This window comes from Triturus cristatus, chromosome 4_2, assembly GCF_964204655.1.
Source record: "Triturus cristatus chromosome 4_2, aTriCri1.1, whole genome shotgun sequence".
NCBI classification, from domain to species: domain Eukaryota; kingdom Metazoa; phylum Chordata; class Amphibia; order Caudata; family Salamandridae; genus Triturus; species Triturus cristatus.
Genome location: NC_140586.1, coordinates 672,424,880 through 672,443,828, shown reverse-complemented (window position 1 = coordinate 672,443,828; position 18,949 = coordinate 672,424,880). Strand labels below are relative to the sequence as shown.

At 40.8% G+C, this 18,949-nt stretch overlaps 2 protein-coding genes across 3 annotated transcripts in view; one reads left to right on the top strand and one right to left on the bottom strand.

Annotated features, from left to right (window-relative positions):
• HOOK1 (hook microtubule tethering protein 1) overlaps nt 1-15,025 on the top strand; it is an 859,473-nt gene extending 844,448 nt beyond the window's left edge. The window contains exons 21-22 of the mRNA XM_085602484.1: nt 4,023-4,091; nt 11,548-15,025. Coding sequence (XP_085458610.1) covers nt 4,023-4,091; nt 11,548-11,709 — 231 coding nt within the window. The 3' untranslated portion in view covers nt 11,710-15,025. The remainder of the gene's footprint in view (nt 1-4,022; nt 4,092-11,547) is intronic.
• Nucleotides 1-18,949, bottom strand: part of LOC146834882 (cytochrome P450 2J2-like) — a 630,312-nt gene that overhangs the window by 101,398 nt on the left and 509,965 nt on the right. The window lies entirely within an intron of this gene.

Here is an 18,949-nt window from a genome sequence, read left to right as displayed (position 1 = left end):
ACAGTGAAGGTGGCAACAAGTGGGGCATAAGGACTGCGTAGAAAATGATATCCTAAACTCATAAAAGTTTTGATATCTTAAACTCATAAATGTTTTAACACCACAAGGCTGTGGGTGCCATCTACAGTAACTGCAGCTTCAGAGTGCTTCTGGTAGCAGGAAGGATAAGGCAGCCTGGCTCCTCTTACCTCAACCCTCCTGGAGGTTGGCTCCTTCTTTTTTCTTTGCAGAGTTTTATATAGCGCGAACTTGACCCAAATCCAATCAGGTATCAGAGCGCTTTACATAGCACCAGTTACGTTACATTAGGACACACATTCATTCTTTGTTAGGCACGGAGAGATTAAGTGATTTGCCCAGAATCACAGGATGTTCAGCGTCATTACCGAGACTCGAACCCAGTTCCCGAGGTCCGACCGAGGTCGAGCGCCCTAGCTGTTAGGCCAACTCCTCTCCTCTCCTCTCCTGCCTGTCTGTCCCTGCCACTTCAGCGCACTGGTTGTGATTACCCTCTACAGTTGACTTGTCTTGACGCTACTCTGCTTCTGTTTAGCGGAGGATGGGACAGGCACTCTTCCAAAACACCTTGGCACTCTATTGCTTGGGAAATTACTTTTAGGTGCTGTTTCAAGGCAACCATTTAGCTATAATTCAAGTCCTCTTTTTTGGTTCCCCCTTTTGTCTAATCCAAGATGGCTACTTTTAGTCTGTTTTGAAGATGTTTTCCCAGTTTAATTTGGAAGCCAGTCATGTGACAGTTTCTTCTTCCTGCTCCTGCGTTTTTCTATATAAGACTGGCTCTAATCATAGAAGCAGCGTTGTAAAGCAGTAGCAGGCATGGTTGTTTTTGTCCCTAACTGTTTTCTTCAAGATGGTTGCTGTGTACTTACAGCCCTGGTGTGTTTCAGTGTTGTTTTGTGATAGTTCTCTAAAGTGAGTTTCCTCGTGAAAGGCTTGTTTAGCTTTTCCTGGTTTCTGAAGGCGAAAAGAGGGACCGTATTACCTCCTATAGTTTGTTTTTTAAACGCCTCTGGTTGTTTCCTTAAGAACTGTAGCCCTTCTTGGGGACACCTGCCTTTCAAACATGTAATAAATAGTAGTGTGATAGCACTTTGGCTTTCCTCGGACGAGCAAAGAGCTGGATCAAGAAGACTTTCTTGTAACCAGCTTGAACACAAACAGACAAAGCATTGGATACATTGCCATTATATAAACCACCTTAACAAGGAAAAATCCAAAAGTTTGTTCAATGAGCACCAACAAATTTGACCATGAGAATTTGCACTACATGACGAAACACAGACCTTATTTTGGCTTGAATTGTGGAAGGCTAAACTAGAAAAGACTCTGCTTCTAAGGGGGTAAAATAAGGCTGCTTGCTGGACCACATTTTTGGACCACATTTTGTTTAATTTTGACGATATTTTATTCATTTTTGTCAGTCGAGAAGGTTAATTGAATTTTCCCAAAAATAGAACATTTCTATACATTGTCATTTTTCTTTGCAAATTACATGATACTAACAGCTCAGCCTTAAGCAGCGACAGGCAACTGACATCCAGATCAATTATTAACATTCCATTGAGAGCATCACATTCTGGGGTGGAATGAAAGGGGAGAGAAACAGTGCAAGGGAGAGGGATATCACATTTAAATTTGCCTGATTCTTTAAATGCCATGTTCTAGAGACAGGGAATATACCTACCTAGGCCAACTAATAAATGCCAGGCTGCTTTGGAAACCCTTACTAAATGTAAAATAAAAGTAATGGCTAAAAGCTTTATTGTGAATTGACTAAATTCAGCAATTTACTTGGGAAACTCTGCTCAACTCCTCCTAATAGCATAGCCAGCCCCAGTTCATAACCCTGCAGTCGTGGTTTGGAAAAAGAACACTGGTTGGATAAAATGGAAGTGCACTTTCTGAGGGAAGCACTTAACATAAGGGACTCTAAACATATCCAAACTGTTCATCTGGCACTTAGCCTATGTTCTACCAAGACAAGACTGGTAAAATCTGCAACCCATCTTGCTTTCGATATGAGACCAGCCAGCCCTGCCAACCCATATTCCCTCTGTAGTGAATATCTAGGCGAAATTGCAAGTCTCTTGTAGGTCTTCACATCAGACAAGTCTCTTTTAATGAAGCTGTTATTGAGCCTTTCACAACCGTCTCCAGCTTTGAACTGCTTCTAAAAAAATGCCATCATGCAGTATTGCACAATGAAGACTGGATGTATTTATGTGAAAAACTCAGCATTCCTCTGGATTTGACACCACAAATTTCTACCAACTTATTGTATCAAGACCATTTACCCGAGTTTGAAGGTTCTTTCACATTTCCACATGAATCAGCTCCCTTTATTGGAACTGACAGGCCGATAGCAGGGAACATTAGGCGACACATGCCAGTTTAGATTTTGGCATGGACTACTACAGACAATTTAACATATTATTCTGCACTGCACTAAACGTTGAGTATCATGTGTTCTTGTTCCTATTTTTAAAGGTCGGCTGTTAAGGAATGACAACGGTATGTTGGACTTCATCCGGCAAATAAACATTAGAACTTTCTTTTTGTAATATTGCTGTAAGCAGTCATAGCATTGTTTAAATGCTTGAAATATTTAATGAACTTCCTCTTTCTACCCTGGAAGTCTGATACATCTGTGTACACAATTATTTACGGTTTTTGAGGCACAATAAACCATTTTGTGAAGACATCTTGGGGCATATTATCAAGAACGGCGTTAAAATTATCGCCGCTTTAGCGGCAAGCGGCGATAATGGGCTTGATAATATGCCCTTGAGAATTCCCATAAAAGCCCATGTTCTGGTGTGAACATGGGCTTCTATTGGAATTCTCAAGGGCATATTATCAAGGGTTGTATGACGTAACAACGTATTCCGTTGCAATGCATACCTTTACAACGCATGCGTTACAACGCGAATGCCATTGCTACGCATAACATTTACCACGAAAATGTCTTTACCACGCATACCTTTACATTGTAAAACGATGCGTGGTAATGGCATTTTCTTGGTATAGGTGTTCTCTGATCCCTACCCTTATTCCTTTCACTGCTGCTCTGTGCCCTCCCCCCTCCTGCTCTCTTTTTTTTTTATATATTTCCCCTTCCCTGTACCCTTGTGCGACCTTCTGCCCCAACCCACAAACCCTTCTATTAAATATCCCCTGCGCTACATCACTCCCTCATTCCTTTTGAATTTAATCCCCCTTACCTCTCCCTGTCCTCTTTTCTTCAGGCTCTTCGGTGGTGCGTCGCAGGTCATAAAGAGGAAGCCGAAGTGTCTTTCCGTTTCCTCTTAACGACGCCGATTGCCTGCAGAAACAGGTGTGTTTTTTTGGAGGGGATATCCCCCCAAGCCACCTTTTTTTAACACACGCTTTATTTTTTCTTGGGGGGGAAACCCCCCAAGCCCCTCTTTTTTACGTTTAGCCTTTATCACACATTCCTTTACTACGTATCTCATAGTAAAGGAATGTGTGGTAAAGGCTATACGTGGTAACCACGCATGCGTTGTTATGCATGCGTGGTTAAGGTTAAGCGTTGAAACTGCCGCGTTGTAGTGGCTATTTCCCATTATCAAACCCATTATCGCCACTTTAGCTGCAGTTTCCTGCCGCTAAAGCGGCAATAATTTTAACGCCGTGCTTGATAATATGCCCCCTTCAGTCTATTCCGGTCTGTATATGGTCCTCGTTTACTAAAGTTTTCAAGGGCGCTCGCGCAACGCAAAACATTTCGCCGCTGTGGACGCGCTCCTAATTTAAAATGGTTAGTAGATTGATGCTCTCTTTTGCGTCACATTGCATTGTGAAAGCACCTGTTGAAAAATTTAAGAAATGAGGTCCATGCTATGTACCATTCTTGCTGAGGTTTTTTTTTTAACGTTGCTTCTGTATTTACGTGCAGTAACCTGTAATGTGTTGTAGGCGGGACCATCATATTTTGATTTGCTCTTAAACATTTTCAGTGGTAATCTTCTCTTCCTTTCCAGAGTGAATGTGATCAAGCTAAACTGCGTGAATATGAAGAAAAATTAATTGTGACTGCATGGTACAACAAGGTAGTGTTACTTTATCACTTGTCTTTTTGTTTGGTATTCCGTAGTGCACTGCAAAGTAAAGTCATTTATGGCTATGTTTTCTCATTTTGGGTACATTTATTACAACTGTCAACAATGCCCCTCCATTATAAAACAAGCATTGGCAAAGCCAATAGGATGATGCATACATTTTGAAAAATATTTTATTGCAAGCATGTGCCACAAAAAAACCACAAATAAAACATGCCACCCCTAAACAAGGCAATACTATGTTAACATTTTAATAAAAAAAGCCATCACATATAATTATTGTAGAATGGTATGAGTGGTTCCTAGAATGCAGTTGTATTAAGGACAGGTATAAATAAAGCATTTTAGTTTTAATGCACTTCACAAGAAAATATGATTATTTTCTGATATAGATTCATCACCTTTTGAATACTCCCCAGGTGTCAGACTAGATCTGGAAACATTTCAGCAGTACCTGTGCGTGCGGGTAGGTGGTGGCGTGCAGCTTCGCACTAACACTTTTCCGCTCCAGAAATTAGGTGCTGTGCCTATATAGGCACCACTCCCGCAAGCTGACATCAATTCCTTTCTTTTTGCATCTCCAGAGATGGACCAGGAGCTACCTTTCATCTCTTTGTGACAGTTTTTCTACGTAAATGTACCAGTGTGCAGGGGAGAAGTCACCTCCCAAGACAACAGGATTTAAACATTGTAAGGACTATTGCAAGCAAATGTTTGTGACAGATCCTCATCAGGTTTTCCTGGTATCAAGTCACGAGTTCCAAAGCCTGCAGTTACTGTACGTCAATGAACCCGAAGGCCATACGAGACAGCATAACACAGATATACATCGCTAAACCTCAGAAGACTCCATGTTGTGACCTGTCTGTATCCAGTGGTTGGTCTTGGTCACATTCCTGGTCTAGAAGTCACAGGAGATTATTCTGGCTCACTCGTCATCGCGCTCTAACTCTCCGGGTAAGTCGGAGAAAAAGCATAAAGAATCCAATTGAGAATTGGCACTTTCCCACTACTCATACTCCTGAGAAGGCACAAGGGTGTCACCATGCCTCTCATTCTTTCTCCCGAAGTCAATCAACACCGGAGCCCATCCTTCAACTTGTTTCAGCACAACCTGAGTTTTTGGGGCCATCTGCATCACTGAGTCAGATCAAACAGTTCCTCGAGGTCAAGCTCTGACTCTTCGGATCAATTAAAACTCCCACTGGCAGCCCTGCGGGCTTCCGAGGAGCCGAGAGGCCCTTCATCTGTGATACGGCTGGTGGGTTCACCCTCATGCCAGTTCGACACTCTGAACCTAACACTGAGACTTCTCCGGCTCCACAAGCACCACTGGTTCCCGGGATGCCGACATCGGTGCCGACTTCATCGACGCTGGAGGACAATGTGCCTATTGTGCTCTCTGACTCCAAGTCGGTGCCACTACGACCTTGCTTGAGGCCATGCTCGGTTTCTGCCATACCACAACCTTCCGCCTCAGATCCACTTGGTGTTCTTCCTCAGCAAGCATTCCTTGTTCTGGTCAAATTCTGATAATGACTACTGAAGAGGACAAGAGTCAATGATTCACCTCCATGTTACTGTGGGCTGCGGAGTCCTCTTTGGAGCAAGAGCACATTGCCCAAGGAGTCACTGCTGGCAGTGCCACTGGCTTTGGCTTCTGTCTCAGTGCTTGTTTTGGGCTCTCTGTCAGCCCCTCCTCCAAGTCCTGTTCTGGCGCCAACACCATTGCCATTTCCAATGCCAGCAACTATTCTGCCACCTCTTCTAGCCTACCCGGAGTTTCCAGCAAAGGGTACTGACTCAGCACAGTTCCTTCATGTCATGATGGTGTTATTCAGTAATATAGCGATCCCCTCTGGTGCGCTTCTGGGCCCCATAGGACCGTTAGAGGCTCAGTTTGGAGTACCAACGATGGGTTAGCCCTCTGCGCCATCCAACACCACATGCTTTTTAAAAATCATGCCTCTCCCGCGGAGCCCTTAGTCAGTGACCCTCTCCAGTGGTGTTGATACCGACACCATCAGTGATGCTTCTGGCACCTGCACAGTACGAGCCTACAAAGACTAAGGCCATTTTAATGGGATCTAGGAGGGAGACCCAGAGTGTAGTCAAAGAAGTTAGGTACTGGAACCTCAACTTGGTCCCATGCCACATCAGCAATAGTGGCACTAGACAATATTTTCGGTGTGAATTCAGATCACATCCAAATGCCTAAGGCTGTGATTGGTAAATAGTTTTAATGTTATTGTGTTTTCTTGTGTGCGTTTATGGCTGTTCTCTGGTTGAATAAAGATATTTGACTGACTGACTGACTGTGTTGATCCCATTACCTCCAGAGATCTAAGCCCAATTAGGTTGCCAGCTTTCTTCTATGCACAGTTTACGATCAGTTATATTTAGTAACAACAAGAGCACCCAAAAAAGTCAACTAGGGACCTTGGGAGTTAAGTGATTATAAACAACAATTGTCCCTAGTCATATGAGGAATAGGGTTAGTAATAAATAAGGACCCGAATCAGTACTTATCAAGAGAGAGACTTATCCAGCCGGACAGAGGTCATGAATTTTACTAATGTACAAAAATAAGCAAAATTTAAGAAGGTAGATAAAGTGGGACACAAGCCTGCGTCAAGTACATACATTAGGTCATAGAAGCAAAGAGGTTCAGGCATGAATACATAGTTTGCTTATAGGAATCATCAATACTTGAGAAAACAAACATTTTTAAGCAACACCCTTATGTGTCAAAATCATATTTTTAACATTTCGGGTATTTATAAGTGTCGACGGCGTTTCGATCCTACTAGACAATTGCAAGGATCATCATCAGGACAAGGAACAGTAATGCCTGTACGATAAACCTGAATAACCTTAAAGAAAGAAGGAGGGAGAGAGAGAAGGTATTTAAAACAATGAGGACTTATTAGACATGACTGACTTATGGACAACAGAAGAACGGGAATTCACTAGTTGTACCTTGTGCTCATAATAATACTAAAGTGGCAAGGCAATACAACATTGCTTCAGTAGTAAGGTGAGGCGATACTGAGTGAAAAAGACAATTGAATTTCGGTGAAAATTTGCAGGTTGCTGGAAGCCGATAGTATAAAGGAATTGAATTATGGAGGTATAAAGGTAAAAGGTAAAAAGTAAAAAGTAAGAAGTAAAGCGGAGCCATGGTTACCGTGTAGTCAAGATTAAATATTTTAAAATAATTAATAACCGTACAGTCACGATATATAGAGAGAATTTATAGAGAGAATAAGCAGGCAGGTGTACAGTCACTAATCTGCCACGGAGTGTGCGTAAAATTGCATGCTATACACGTCAAAGATACCGAGTGGCATTGTGTAATTACGGTGCTCGTGGTTGCAAGACAACGAGGTAAGCGGTGAGATGAATTAAAAGCTAAACAGTATAGTTACGATATGGAGAAAATATATAGAGAGAATAGGCAGGTAGGTGTGCAGTCACTAATCTGCCACGGTGTGTGCGTTCAATTGCATGCTGTACACGTTACGACACCGAGTGGCATTTTGTAATTACGGTGCTCGTGGTGGCCAGAGAACGAGGTAAAACAGGGTAGAAAAACTCACCGCAGCCGCGGTAGATTCAGAGCCGATTGCTGTAAGGGAGGGGAACGGCATTAATGAGGGAAGTGGGGGTGAGAGGAAACGGGGCAAAAGGAAAATTACTTACTATAGTAAAAAACGGCGGGACGTAGCCAGGGGCTAAGTCTTGTGATTAGTTGTTCAACTTGGCTCAGGTAACCAAGGATCAATGGACCTATACGTAAAACAATTCTACGAAATTGGCCCATCTTGAATGCAGGTAATCTCGTTGTTGATCGACCTTTATTCGCATTCAAGAAGAATAAAAACATTAAAGACCATTTGGTCCGAGCGGCCCTTCCTGTAACTGCCAATTTGAATACTCTGAATGAACTCTGGTCACTTCCCCCATTAACTGGTCATGCCAAATGTGGCAATTGTGTTGTTTGTCCATTGACTATTGAGGGTAAAACATTTGTTTTTGGTGACATTAGAAATGAACTTAAATTGTTTACCAACTGCAACTCTACTAATGTGATCTATGCTATTTTTTGTCCATGCGACAAAATCTATGTCGGTCAAACCACGCAAAAGATCCGCTTGCGTATCTCACAACACAGGAGCAGAATTCGCTGCAAAATTCTAACTGCCCCCCTGGTTGAACATTTTCTTGAAAAAAAACATTCTGAGGATCAACTGCGTTGGACTGTGATTTCTGTCGTGAAGCTACCACCAAGGGGCGGTGACATCACCAAAATTCTAAGTAAAGAAGAACTCAAATGGATCCTTAAAACTGATAGCCTGAACACGGGGCTTAATCGACTGGAGGACTGGACTACCATTACTTGATTCAGAAGTATACTCCCTTGAAATTCCAGAACTGTAGAACATTTGAAATGTTCACTCATTATGTCTATTTTTAAGCATGAGTATGTTATTTTGTGCCACCTTTGCACTGTCCTCTTTTGCATTCCACTAAGTGCTCATTACTAATTCTTAATTCTGATTCTGTCTTAATTTTCCCATTCCCTTTTTTCATACACTGGCTACACTCCTTTTTCCTACACCACCTTAAGATGTCCGCCCGGCTTCAATTCCCCATTCGACTCTAGTCCCCTTACACTTTCCCTCACCAACTTCAGCCCGGCCCACCTCCACGTGGTTATACGCGCTTGCTTCCGGGTTCCCATCAGCAGTCCCATTGCCGGTCTCCTGCTCCCGCATCGTCGGTTTTCCAGTAAGCATACCTCTTCGGTAAGTGTCCCGTCAGCTCGCACTAGGTTGACACCTTCCTCACTACCCTCTTATTTTTCGCTAACTCCCTCCTCCCCCTTCCTGCTCCGTAGGAACCTCATTCCAGGTCCATTGATCCTTGGTTACCTGAGCCAAGTTGAACAACTAATCACAAGACTTAGCCCCTGGCTACGTCCCGCCGTTTTTTACTATAGTAAGTAATTTTCCTTTTGCCCCGTTTCCTCTCACCCCCACTTCCCTCATTAATGCCGTTCCCCTCCCTTACAGCAATCGGCTCTGAATCTACCGCGGCTGCGGTGAGTTTTTCTACCCTGTTTTACCTCGTTCTCTGGCCACCACGAGCACCGTAATTACAAAATGCCACTCGGTGTCGTAACGTGTACAGCATGCAATTGAACGCACACACCGTGGCAGATTAGTGACTGCACACCTACCTGCCTATTCTCTCTATATATTTTCTCCATATCGTAACTATACTGTTTAGCTTTTAATTCATCTCACCGCTTACCTCGTTGTCTTGCAACCACGAGCACCGTAATTACACAATGCCACTCGGTATCTTTGACGTGTATAGCATGCAATTTTACGCACACTCCGTGGCAGATTAGTGACTGTACACCTGCCTGCTTATTCTCTCTATAAATTCTCTCTATATATCGTGACTGTACGGTTATTAATTATTTTAAAATATTTAATCTTGACTACACGGTAACCATGGCTCCGCTTTACTTCTTACTTTTTACTTTTTACCTTTTACCTTTATACCTCCATAATTCAATTCCTTTATACTATCGGCTTCCAGCAACCTGCAAATTTTCACCGAAATTCAATTGTCTTTTTCACTCAGTATCGCCTCACCTTACTACTGAAGCAATGTTGTATTGCCTTGCCACTTTAGTATTATTATGAGCACAAGGTACAACTAGTGAATTCCCGTTCTTCTGTTGTCCATAAGTCAGTCATGTCTAATAAGTCCTCATTGTTTTAAATACCTTCTCTCTCTCCCTCCTTCTTTCTTTAAGGTTATTCAGGTTTATCGTACAGGCATTACTGTTCCTTGTCCTGATGATGATCCTTGCAATTGTCTAGTAGGATCGAAACGCCGTCGACACTTATAAATACCCGAAATGTTAAAAATATGATTTTGACACATAAGGGTGTTGCTTAAAAATGTTTGTTTTCTCAAGTATTGATGATTCCTATAAGCAAACTATGTATTCATGCCTGAACCTCTTTGCTTCTATGACCTAATGTATGTACTTGACGCAGGCTTGTGTCCCACTTTATCTACCTTCTTAAATTTTGCTTATTTTTGTACATTAGTAAAATTCATGACCTCTGTCCGGCTGGATAAGTCTCTCTCTTGATAAGTACTGATTCGGGTCCTTATTTATTACTAACCCTATTCCTCATATGACTAGGGACAATTGTTGTTTATAATCAGTTTACGATCAGGGCGCAGACTCTGCATAGAGCACACTCTCTCCAGGCACCCAAGCCACCTTAGGTGGGCAAGCCTCTACTGTGCACAGCCTGGGCTATCTGCGCCACTCCTCATGGAGAGCCTACTCTCTCTAGACACTCAAGCCCAATTAGGTGGGTAAGCCTCTACTATGCAGAGGCTGCACTCCCTGTGCAGCTCTTCACAGAGAGCTCACTCCCTCCACATACTCCAGCCTTGTGACGTAGCCTAGGGCCTGCTACTTACATTTAGGTGTATTAGTAATATTTTACTTTATGTTAAAAAAGGCCCTAGAAATACACTGAAAAAAACGAAGGTTAAAGTGACGTTATGGTTACGGGTGATAATAATTTGTTACATTATGTTTAAAAAAAACCTAGAAATTCATTGAAAAAAACAAAGGTTAAAGTGGCGTTATAGTTAGGTTAGGTAATAATACTTTACTTTATGTTTTAAAAAAAAAACTTAGAAATTCACTGAAAAACAAAGATTAAACTTTAAAGTAAGGTTATGGTTAGGTCAAAATGTCAGTTAAAAAATACCATTTAAAAAAAAACACTGTTATTTATGAGTTATAGTTTACTGAGCTAATTATAACTTTTGCCCCTGCCATGCACTGCTTATGTCCTCATATATTGCATCACTCAGTACATGTTCAATGAAATCTTTAATGACATCATTGATTTCATCTCAAATGGCATGGCTGATGGTATCACTGGTGACATCATCCAATGAGTGTGACAGTTTGCTATACCCTGCTGACACTGAAAGGTATTCAGTGAGCTACAACTGGAGGAGAGGAGAGTGTTATGCAGCTTTTATGCTTGAGGTGCAAAGGTTAAGCACCCCCCATCACTTTTACAAACACGGGGTAAATCATCTCACATGACCCTTTGGCGATCTGTTCATAAACTATAGTGTCTCTCCGAAGGAAGGGTCCTCCTCACGTGTCAACCAAGACATGACTGAGCTTAACTCGAGAGATGGGACTTCTCCCAGTGGTGGGTTTCAGTGCCTTACTTTTGGTTCTGTTTTCCTTGGTTCTCCTTGTTACGTTTGTCACAGTTGTATGTTTCAACCCATTGGGGTTCAGTACTGGATCCCACCTCTTGATCAAAGTTTCTAAAGTGTATGTTGTCAATGAGAATGGTAACCTCTCCTTGCTTTGTAACTTTAGAGTGCTGCATGTCAGAAGTTGGCAATGGAATCCCGTCTATCAGGAGGAGGAAAGGAAGCGGGCTCCTCTACCACCGGACACTCCTTCTTAGCACAGCAACGCCATGTCACCAACACGCGAAGAAATCTCTCCATCCCAGTTTCTGTTGCAACACCCAATTAAATATTCAAGTAAATGTGTTTCCTAAAGTGGCCTTAAAAATATTTTGTAGCTTCCATTAAACGTATGTGAAAGTGAGAAAACATTGTGATGCTGGACACCGGATATTAAACTTAGAATACGTACATACCGTTTCCCTGCTTAATTCATATTTCACATAGGGGAATACTTTAAGAAGTAATTGCCCTAATCAGAGTGCACGCAGCGCTCTTATTTCCATATTTGTTTAAAGGAATAGGGAACTGTGGTTTCCTTTTTTTTATTGTTTATAATTTAACAGCCTTGGTGTGGTTCTTGTTACACATTGGGCTATGCTGAAGTTTAGCTTATTGCTTTTTTATGTAAGGCATCGCAGCCATGAAGATGGCCTCTGGGCACTTAAAAACTGCAAAAACTAAACTGCGAGCTGGCATCTAAGCCTCATGAATGCTTGAGAAAAAGGCAAGTTTAAACTTAAAGGTACAGGGGTAAGCCACATTTTTTTAATCGAAAATTTTAAATAAGCTAGAACTTAAGTGTGGCCTTAAACAGTCACTCAGGTATAAAATAAATGCATTGCTATTGGTGAAAGTGGATGTGGATGACGGGCTGACTCCAAGGGAATCGAGAAGCTTGACGAAAGAAATTACATTAAAGCAATCTTATTCTATTGAAAATTAAATGGCCACGTAAAAAATGCCTCAGAAGGTGCTCACCCACTAATCCTAGGTGCCCTTCATTTTTACTGCTAAAAATTGATGCATTTTATTGATATTCTCTTTGATTTGCAAATGTCGCTTTGAAAAGCTATGTTTCAAAAAAGAGACAGGTTTGTTCAGAAATGATACTCACGAAGTTGTGTGCAGCATGAGAAGTGTATAACCTATCTGCATTATGCCCTAAAGAATTGTAATGTAGTAACTAAATGTAATACAATTGTCTACATAAAGACTTGTGCACATAAATACGAAAGACCCATCCACGAGGTATTATTTCACTGCCAAAGTGTTTTCATTGTAAAGCAGAATGTTTTATTCACGTTTTTGTGTAAAGGATTTGTCTGATTTAAATGGGCTCCTTTATTTAACTCTAATTGAAACTTGGGGAAAAAACTATTTTTAGCAACGTCAATCTTTTTAAAAATTATGTACTTTTCGTGATTTTTATGGGAAGTTTCAATGTGGGAAGGTACTAGGCAAAGGTGCTACATCCAAATTCATGACTCTCGCATACAGTCATCACCTTTACACTGGTAAGGACTTCAAGTATTGTCTACCCTCTATATATGGACCCCATTCAAGACTAGCCTTGCACAGACCTGCCTTTATGTGTTTTGTCAAGTGAACTAGCCTTGTTAGAGGAAACCATGTATTATTTCCTAAACAAATTATAGTAAACAGATTTGGTCTTCCTAACACTGTCTTAGGCAACACCCTATCTAGTCTTCCTACCATTGCTTAGGCAACACCACGTATAGTATTATCACATCATCTTGGACAAAGCCTATGTTGGATTGTCACACCATTTTCTGCAATACTAGACAGAACTCTCACAATCTTAGGCAAACACCCATCTTGTCTTCTCACAAACTCTTATCCTAAAACCATTTAAACTCAACTCACAATGCCAGACGACATGTCATTGTATCCCTCAAACAATCTAAGAGAAAACTCCATCTTGGCCTCCCATACATAATTTTTTCTGTATAGAATTATCACACAATCCTAGGCATAGCCCCTCTGTGTCTTCCTACACAGTCTTGGGCAAAACCCAATTTACTCTTTGGACACCATCTCAGGCAAACCTCTTTCTAGTCTGTTCACACATTTGTAAGAAATTCCTATGAAGTTCTTTCACACACACCCACGTTTCCGAAATGTGTTGTAGTTTTATAATTAACCATTGATAAAATACAGGTAGCCGCACTCCCTTCCCCTCTTATGAAAATGTGCAAGCTAGTCAATAGTAACCACACAGAATTGTTCTAACATTTCATCATTCTACCCAGTAGCTGTACCTAAAAGCACACATTACTTACTATTCATTGCTGGGCAATTGTTGCGCTAATGCATTTAGACTCTGCATTTACATAAAATAGTGGGCATTATTTACCACAAGGCTGTGTGCCTGCCAGTGTATTGTAGGTGGGGTATCTACCTATGTTTCAGTGTTTAGTAACTAGATATGTTCTGAATGCTCATGTACCTCAGCGACTGCTGACTGATTCTCTGCATGACTACGACTTGAAACTCTTGCGCTATCGCCCTAAGGTTGCGTCTTATTCATGTAACTGTTTGTTTAATTTGCTTACTTTTCAGTAAAGCCCCAGCATTAAACTGTACACAGACGTCCTTTACCATGTCCTACATAGCCCTTTTAATTGTTTTCCTGACACTTTTCTACAGAGTGATCACAGGAAATAGATATTTGGTTGAACTGAATTCCATTCATTGTAGGATTACTTCCAGTGTCATTTTGCGCTTTTGAGTGCATTCTCTTATGCATATGCGAATGCTTTTATTGACTACCTCTTTTTAAGTGTTTTAAGGATAATGTTTATTGATTTTGAATGTTTACGCTCTCTGGAGTTGTCACCTTTGCTAATAACCCTGAGGGTTTTCACCAAAAAGGTTTTTTGTTTGCATGTTGCTTGTAGTTTTAAATCAATGGTCCCTTAATGTACACACTACTTTTAATGATTTATTCAAGGCATACGAATACAATGTTGTATACATATGGCATGTACATTTGTTTAGGTTTTCAGTAAAGTCTCAAATACAACACTGTGACTTGACCTTAAATTTTAGACTAGCCGTGAAATACTGTTTTTATTGATAATCATTTCTTATGATGATAACGTTCAAGATTGTTTTCTTTCATTGTTCACAGTCACATCAGTACGGAAACTACTTTCATTTTTGTTTCTATTTTGAGCTCTGTGTTTTCATTATATCATTCAAATTAAGAATTGGTAGCGTTCAAAGTGACATTATTTCTTGCACACTAGAAAAGCTTAAGAAAATGACAAGCATAATAATTTCTTCTGTTTTTCAAAGCCTGTTATTAATGTATGTTTTATTGTTTGCTAAACTTCACAAATTATATTTCATTTCGCTTTTCCATAATTGTTGATGGGGGAGGGAGGCTCAGCACTAATTAAGATGTGAAAGTTGTAACCTGTTTATAAATGTATCGACCTGTTCTAAACTCACAATCAATGTGATACTGCACGGAATTAATCCAAAAACTATTTGCACTACTTTGCATTCTTAAATTTTTAGGCATGTGATTCCATCGAAAAAACATCTATTTATATTCACATAAAAATTCCTTTCTTAAACTAATTGTCTCCGTATTTTTTTCATTTCTGATTCCGATACTTTTAAGTTTGTGTCCTATATGTAAAGATCATTGAGCCGTCCATCAGATAATACCCCCTCACCACAAAGGAAAGTATAACATTATTATGTGTTTCGCCACCCCCTTTTTTAACTAGTCAATTTATTGAGTTTACCAATACATCGTCCATATAGCAGGCAGGTTGTTATTTATACAGTGCTTTTGTCATACATGTATTCCGTTCTTTTATTATAACTCTCAGGTAGAAACAGCCAAAAACAGAAACTCACTAATCAATAGCATATGTAAGAAGAATAAGGGAACGAGGAAGGCGGAGAATAGAGAGGAATGAGGGAGAGATCTGTAGGGGGATCTAACCTGAGAAGCTGCAGAAATCCCTCACCTACCATGGAGTCGCTATTCTGGGTGCTGAAGACTAAGGAGAGTCCTTGGAACTGAGGTACCCAGGAACTAGGTTACTTACCTACATTAGCACTAGGCTAGGAGTCTACTTGAGTGAGTGGGTTAGGACTAGGGTATCCGCGAGGGGTGGATGGGCCCTTTGACGTGTGGAGTGAAGATCGGGATTCTGCGGTCCCAGAGTCTGGTGAGGATTCCGGGGGTTGATTAAACAACCGGAAGAGCAGCATATCAAAGTTTTGGGACATTGGACCTCAACGCGGCCGTCTGGCATCTTCTCTGTCTAAGGCCACAGCTTCAGCTTTCGTTCAGTGGGTAAATATGCCAAAACATATGTTTCAACATCCTCTTTTATTATGAATAGCTAGGCAAACTAGCATTTGCGAACAAAGACAGGAGGAATTGCTTAATCTGCCTCTAAACCACTTGTCCTGTAATCATATGACGACTCCTTTGTGTGTTATTTGGCAAGTCAATCAGACTGGAAAGAGAAAATAGCCAAATCTGTAGACGCTGAAAAGACATTTGAGTGTTTTGAATGGGTCTGCCTATTCCAAATAATGCACAGGCTGGGTTTGGGACAAGTATTTATTGTACAACGTTTGGACAATGATCTGGGATGACATGCGAACAGAGACTGATATTAAAGCCCCTGTGACAGCTAGAGTTGTGCTGCTGCACAAAACTTAAGATCTTCTGACCATGCCCTTTTATATGTGTAGGTGGTTCTCTATAGCATTAGCGGTGGTGAACTTAGTCATCCTATGCCACTTGTGAACTTTTACCCTGCTGATGTACAAAATGTGGATGAGTGACATGTTTATTATAGCTTCCAATGCTATTTACAGAATAAACAATAGAATGGTGCAGTTTTAGGAAGTATGGGGCGGGCTTTTGGACTCATAGCCCTGATGATGAGGGGATGGGTTTTGAACAGACATTTTATTTATTCTATTGGTAATCAATTCATTGATAGAATCAATCGCTCACTGGTGACTGCACCGCCTATTTAAGCGAGGAGGAAAGATATCAATGAAACCTAAATAGTAGTTCTCCTGCGTATAACCCATGTGGATCACAAAGTAGATGGAATGGAAAAGAAAACAATGTTTGAAATTGGTGGAGGGTTTTGTGGTGGAATGTAGAATGGTGGAATGTAGAATGACACTTAGGGCCATATATATATATGTATATATATATATATATTTTTTTTATTATTATTTTTTTTTTTCAGCATTCGGGCCGTTGTTCAGCCAGGGTGACATAATAAATTCCTCTGTCACCCTGGAGGAGGTCCAAGGTAGCAGTCATTTAGAAAGCATTGGAAGGAACCGCCATGATGGCAGTTCTGGCCAATGTATTCCATTGTTTGGTGCAGGGCTCCATCATAATGAAAGAGACTTGCACCAAACAGTTTTATTTTTAAAAACAAAATCACAAATTGAGATTTTCTTTTTGAAAATAAGGAAGATCATGCCCACTCTCCATGGGAGTCATCTCCCTTGGCAAGGGAGGCATTTTTGTTTTACTGTTCATCACTGCCATGCTATTTGGGCAGACAGACATATAGCCAATTCTCCAATGACCCTTACTCCATCAGGCCATCAGAGAAGTTTGGCTACAGCAGTGACAGAGTAGTTGCTATCATAGCCAAATTTAGGAGGCACCCTCATAAATTGGGCAAGCGAACCACAATGTTGGTGGGGAGGCAACTCTGTCTCCATCTAACATGTAAATTGAGCCCTTGGTCATGAATATAGGCAAAACACACCACCAATGAGCTGGTAGGAATGCAATCCTGTGCCTTACACAAGGAGGAATCTTGCAGGTGGTTGGTAACATGCATTGGGAGTAAGAGGAAGCATAGTGGGACTCTGAAATTCTTATCCGAATTTCAGTTTACCACAAGACTTTTAGATATATTCTTGGGAGGCTTACTATTGCTTCATGATTGTGGATGACGATATTTTTGTTGGGAACATTTTATTGATGTATTTGTGAGATTTTATATTTTTGAACATCTAACTAATAGTTTGCATGCAGGACATATTATGCTAACCTTAATACAGAACTGATATACAAAAACAAGAAATACTGTTAGACCTGTCAGCCTTAGGGTGGTCTTCCCCACCAACTTTTTTCTTTCCTCTGCCATTTTTTTCTGACCTTTTTTTTTACTGGCCTTAGTTCTAAAGTGCTTCTGCTCTCGCCTCTAAACGTGGTAGCATTGGCTTATCTCCAATTGGCATATCTAATTTACTTATATGTCCTTAGTAAAGTGACAGTGCATGTGCTCAGGGCATGTAAATTAAATACTACTAGTGGGCCTGAAACACTGATTGTATCACAGGCCTTTCATTGCAGAGCCTGGTTGTGCAGTTTCAAACTGCCATTTTGACCTGGAAAAATACAACTTTTGCCAGGCAAGAACCTTCCTTTTAAAAAAAACATATGTTACCCCTAAGGTAGGCTCAGGTCAGCCCAGAGGGCAGGGTTCAATGTCATGGTAGTGAAAATCTCTTACATTTGTTTTTCATTACTGTAAGACTTATCTCTCCCCTAGGATAGCATTGGAGTGTCCTAATTACATATTATAAGTGTAATTTCTAAATGGGAAGAGATGACCAGTTCATGTTTGGTGTCTCTGGAATCACAATTTAAAATCCTATCTAATGGTGACGTCAGATTTTAAATTGAGATTAGAAAATGCCAATTTTAGAAAGTGGATACTGGTGCCTACAAGGGATTTGTTTTTCACAGAAATGTGTGCCTATCTATCACTTACTCAAGATGTCTAACCATGACATTGCAAATCAATTCAAGCAGTGCAAATATTGATTTGTCTGATTAAATTAATTCCATTAGCCGGGTAAATATATTCTTTTCTGATGGATACATCTGCTTGTGGATTCCTTACCTTTTGAATTACCCCTGTGCCGGCATTCCACGGAAACATTTTTCCTAGCTCTCCCACGTCGACACGGCTCTGCTCACGACTCCGTCTGACGACATCGGAGCCACAAATAGACCTCGTTGGCGTGCTGACGTCAGTTCCCTTTTTTCCGCGCCGACGATGCGTAACGGTTTTCTGGGACTCTCCATTTACTTCTTAGGTTACTTTGTTTATGCTATTTCCCTTGGAGTTAATGATTCATACAAAGTGGCAAAGGCACTTACATTAGTTAATTGATCTGCTAAGTCATGAGCTGGGGAAGAAAACAATTATAGAAAGCTCACAATGTTCAATCTAACATTTGAATATAAACCACAACATCCAAATTATAAATCACCAAATCTTTACTTCATTTGGACAATTCAATTACAATTTTTAATACAGTGTTGGACTCAAGGTTGCTCCAGAGGGAACGTGCAATAGGTGCAAGTGCTGAAGAGTGAGTATAAGAGGAAAGGAATAATAGAGCATAGTTGTAAAAGATATTCTTTGGATTCACAGAGGTGAACGGTTTATAAGTCACCGTCACGAACAAAACCTGGTCACGTACAC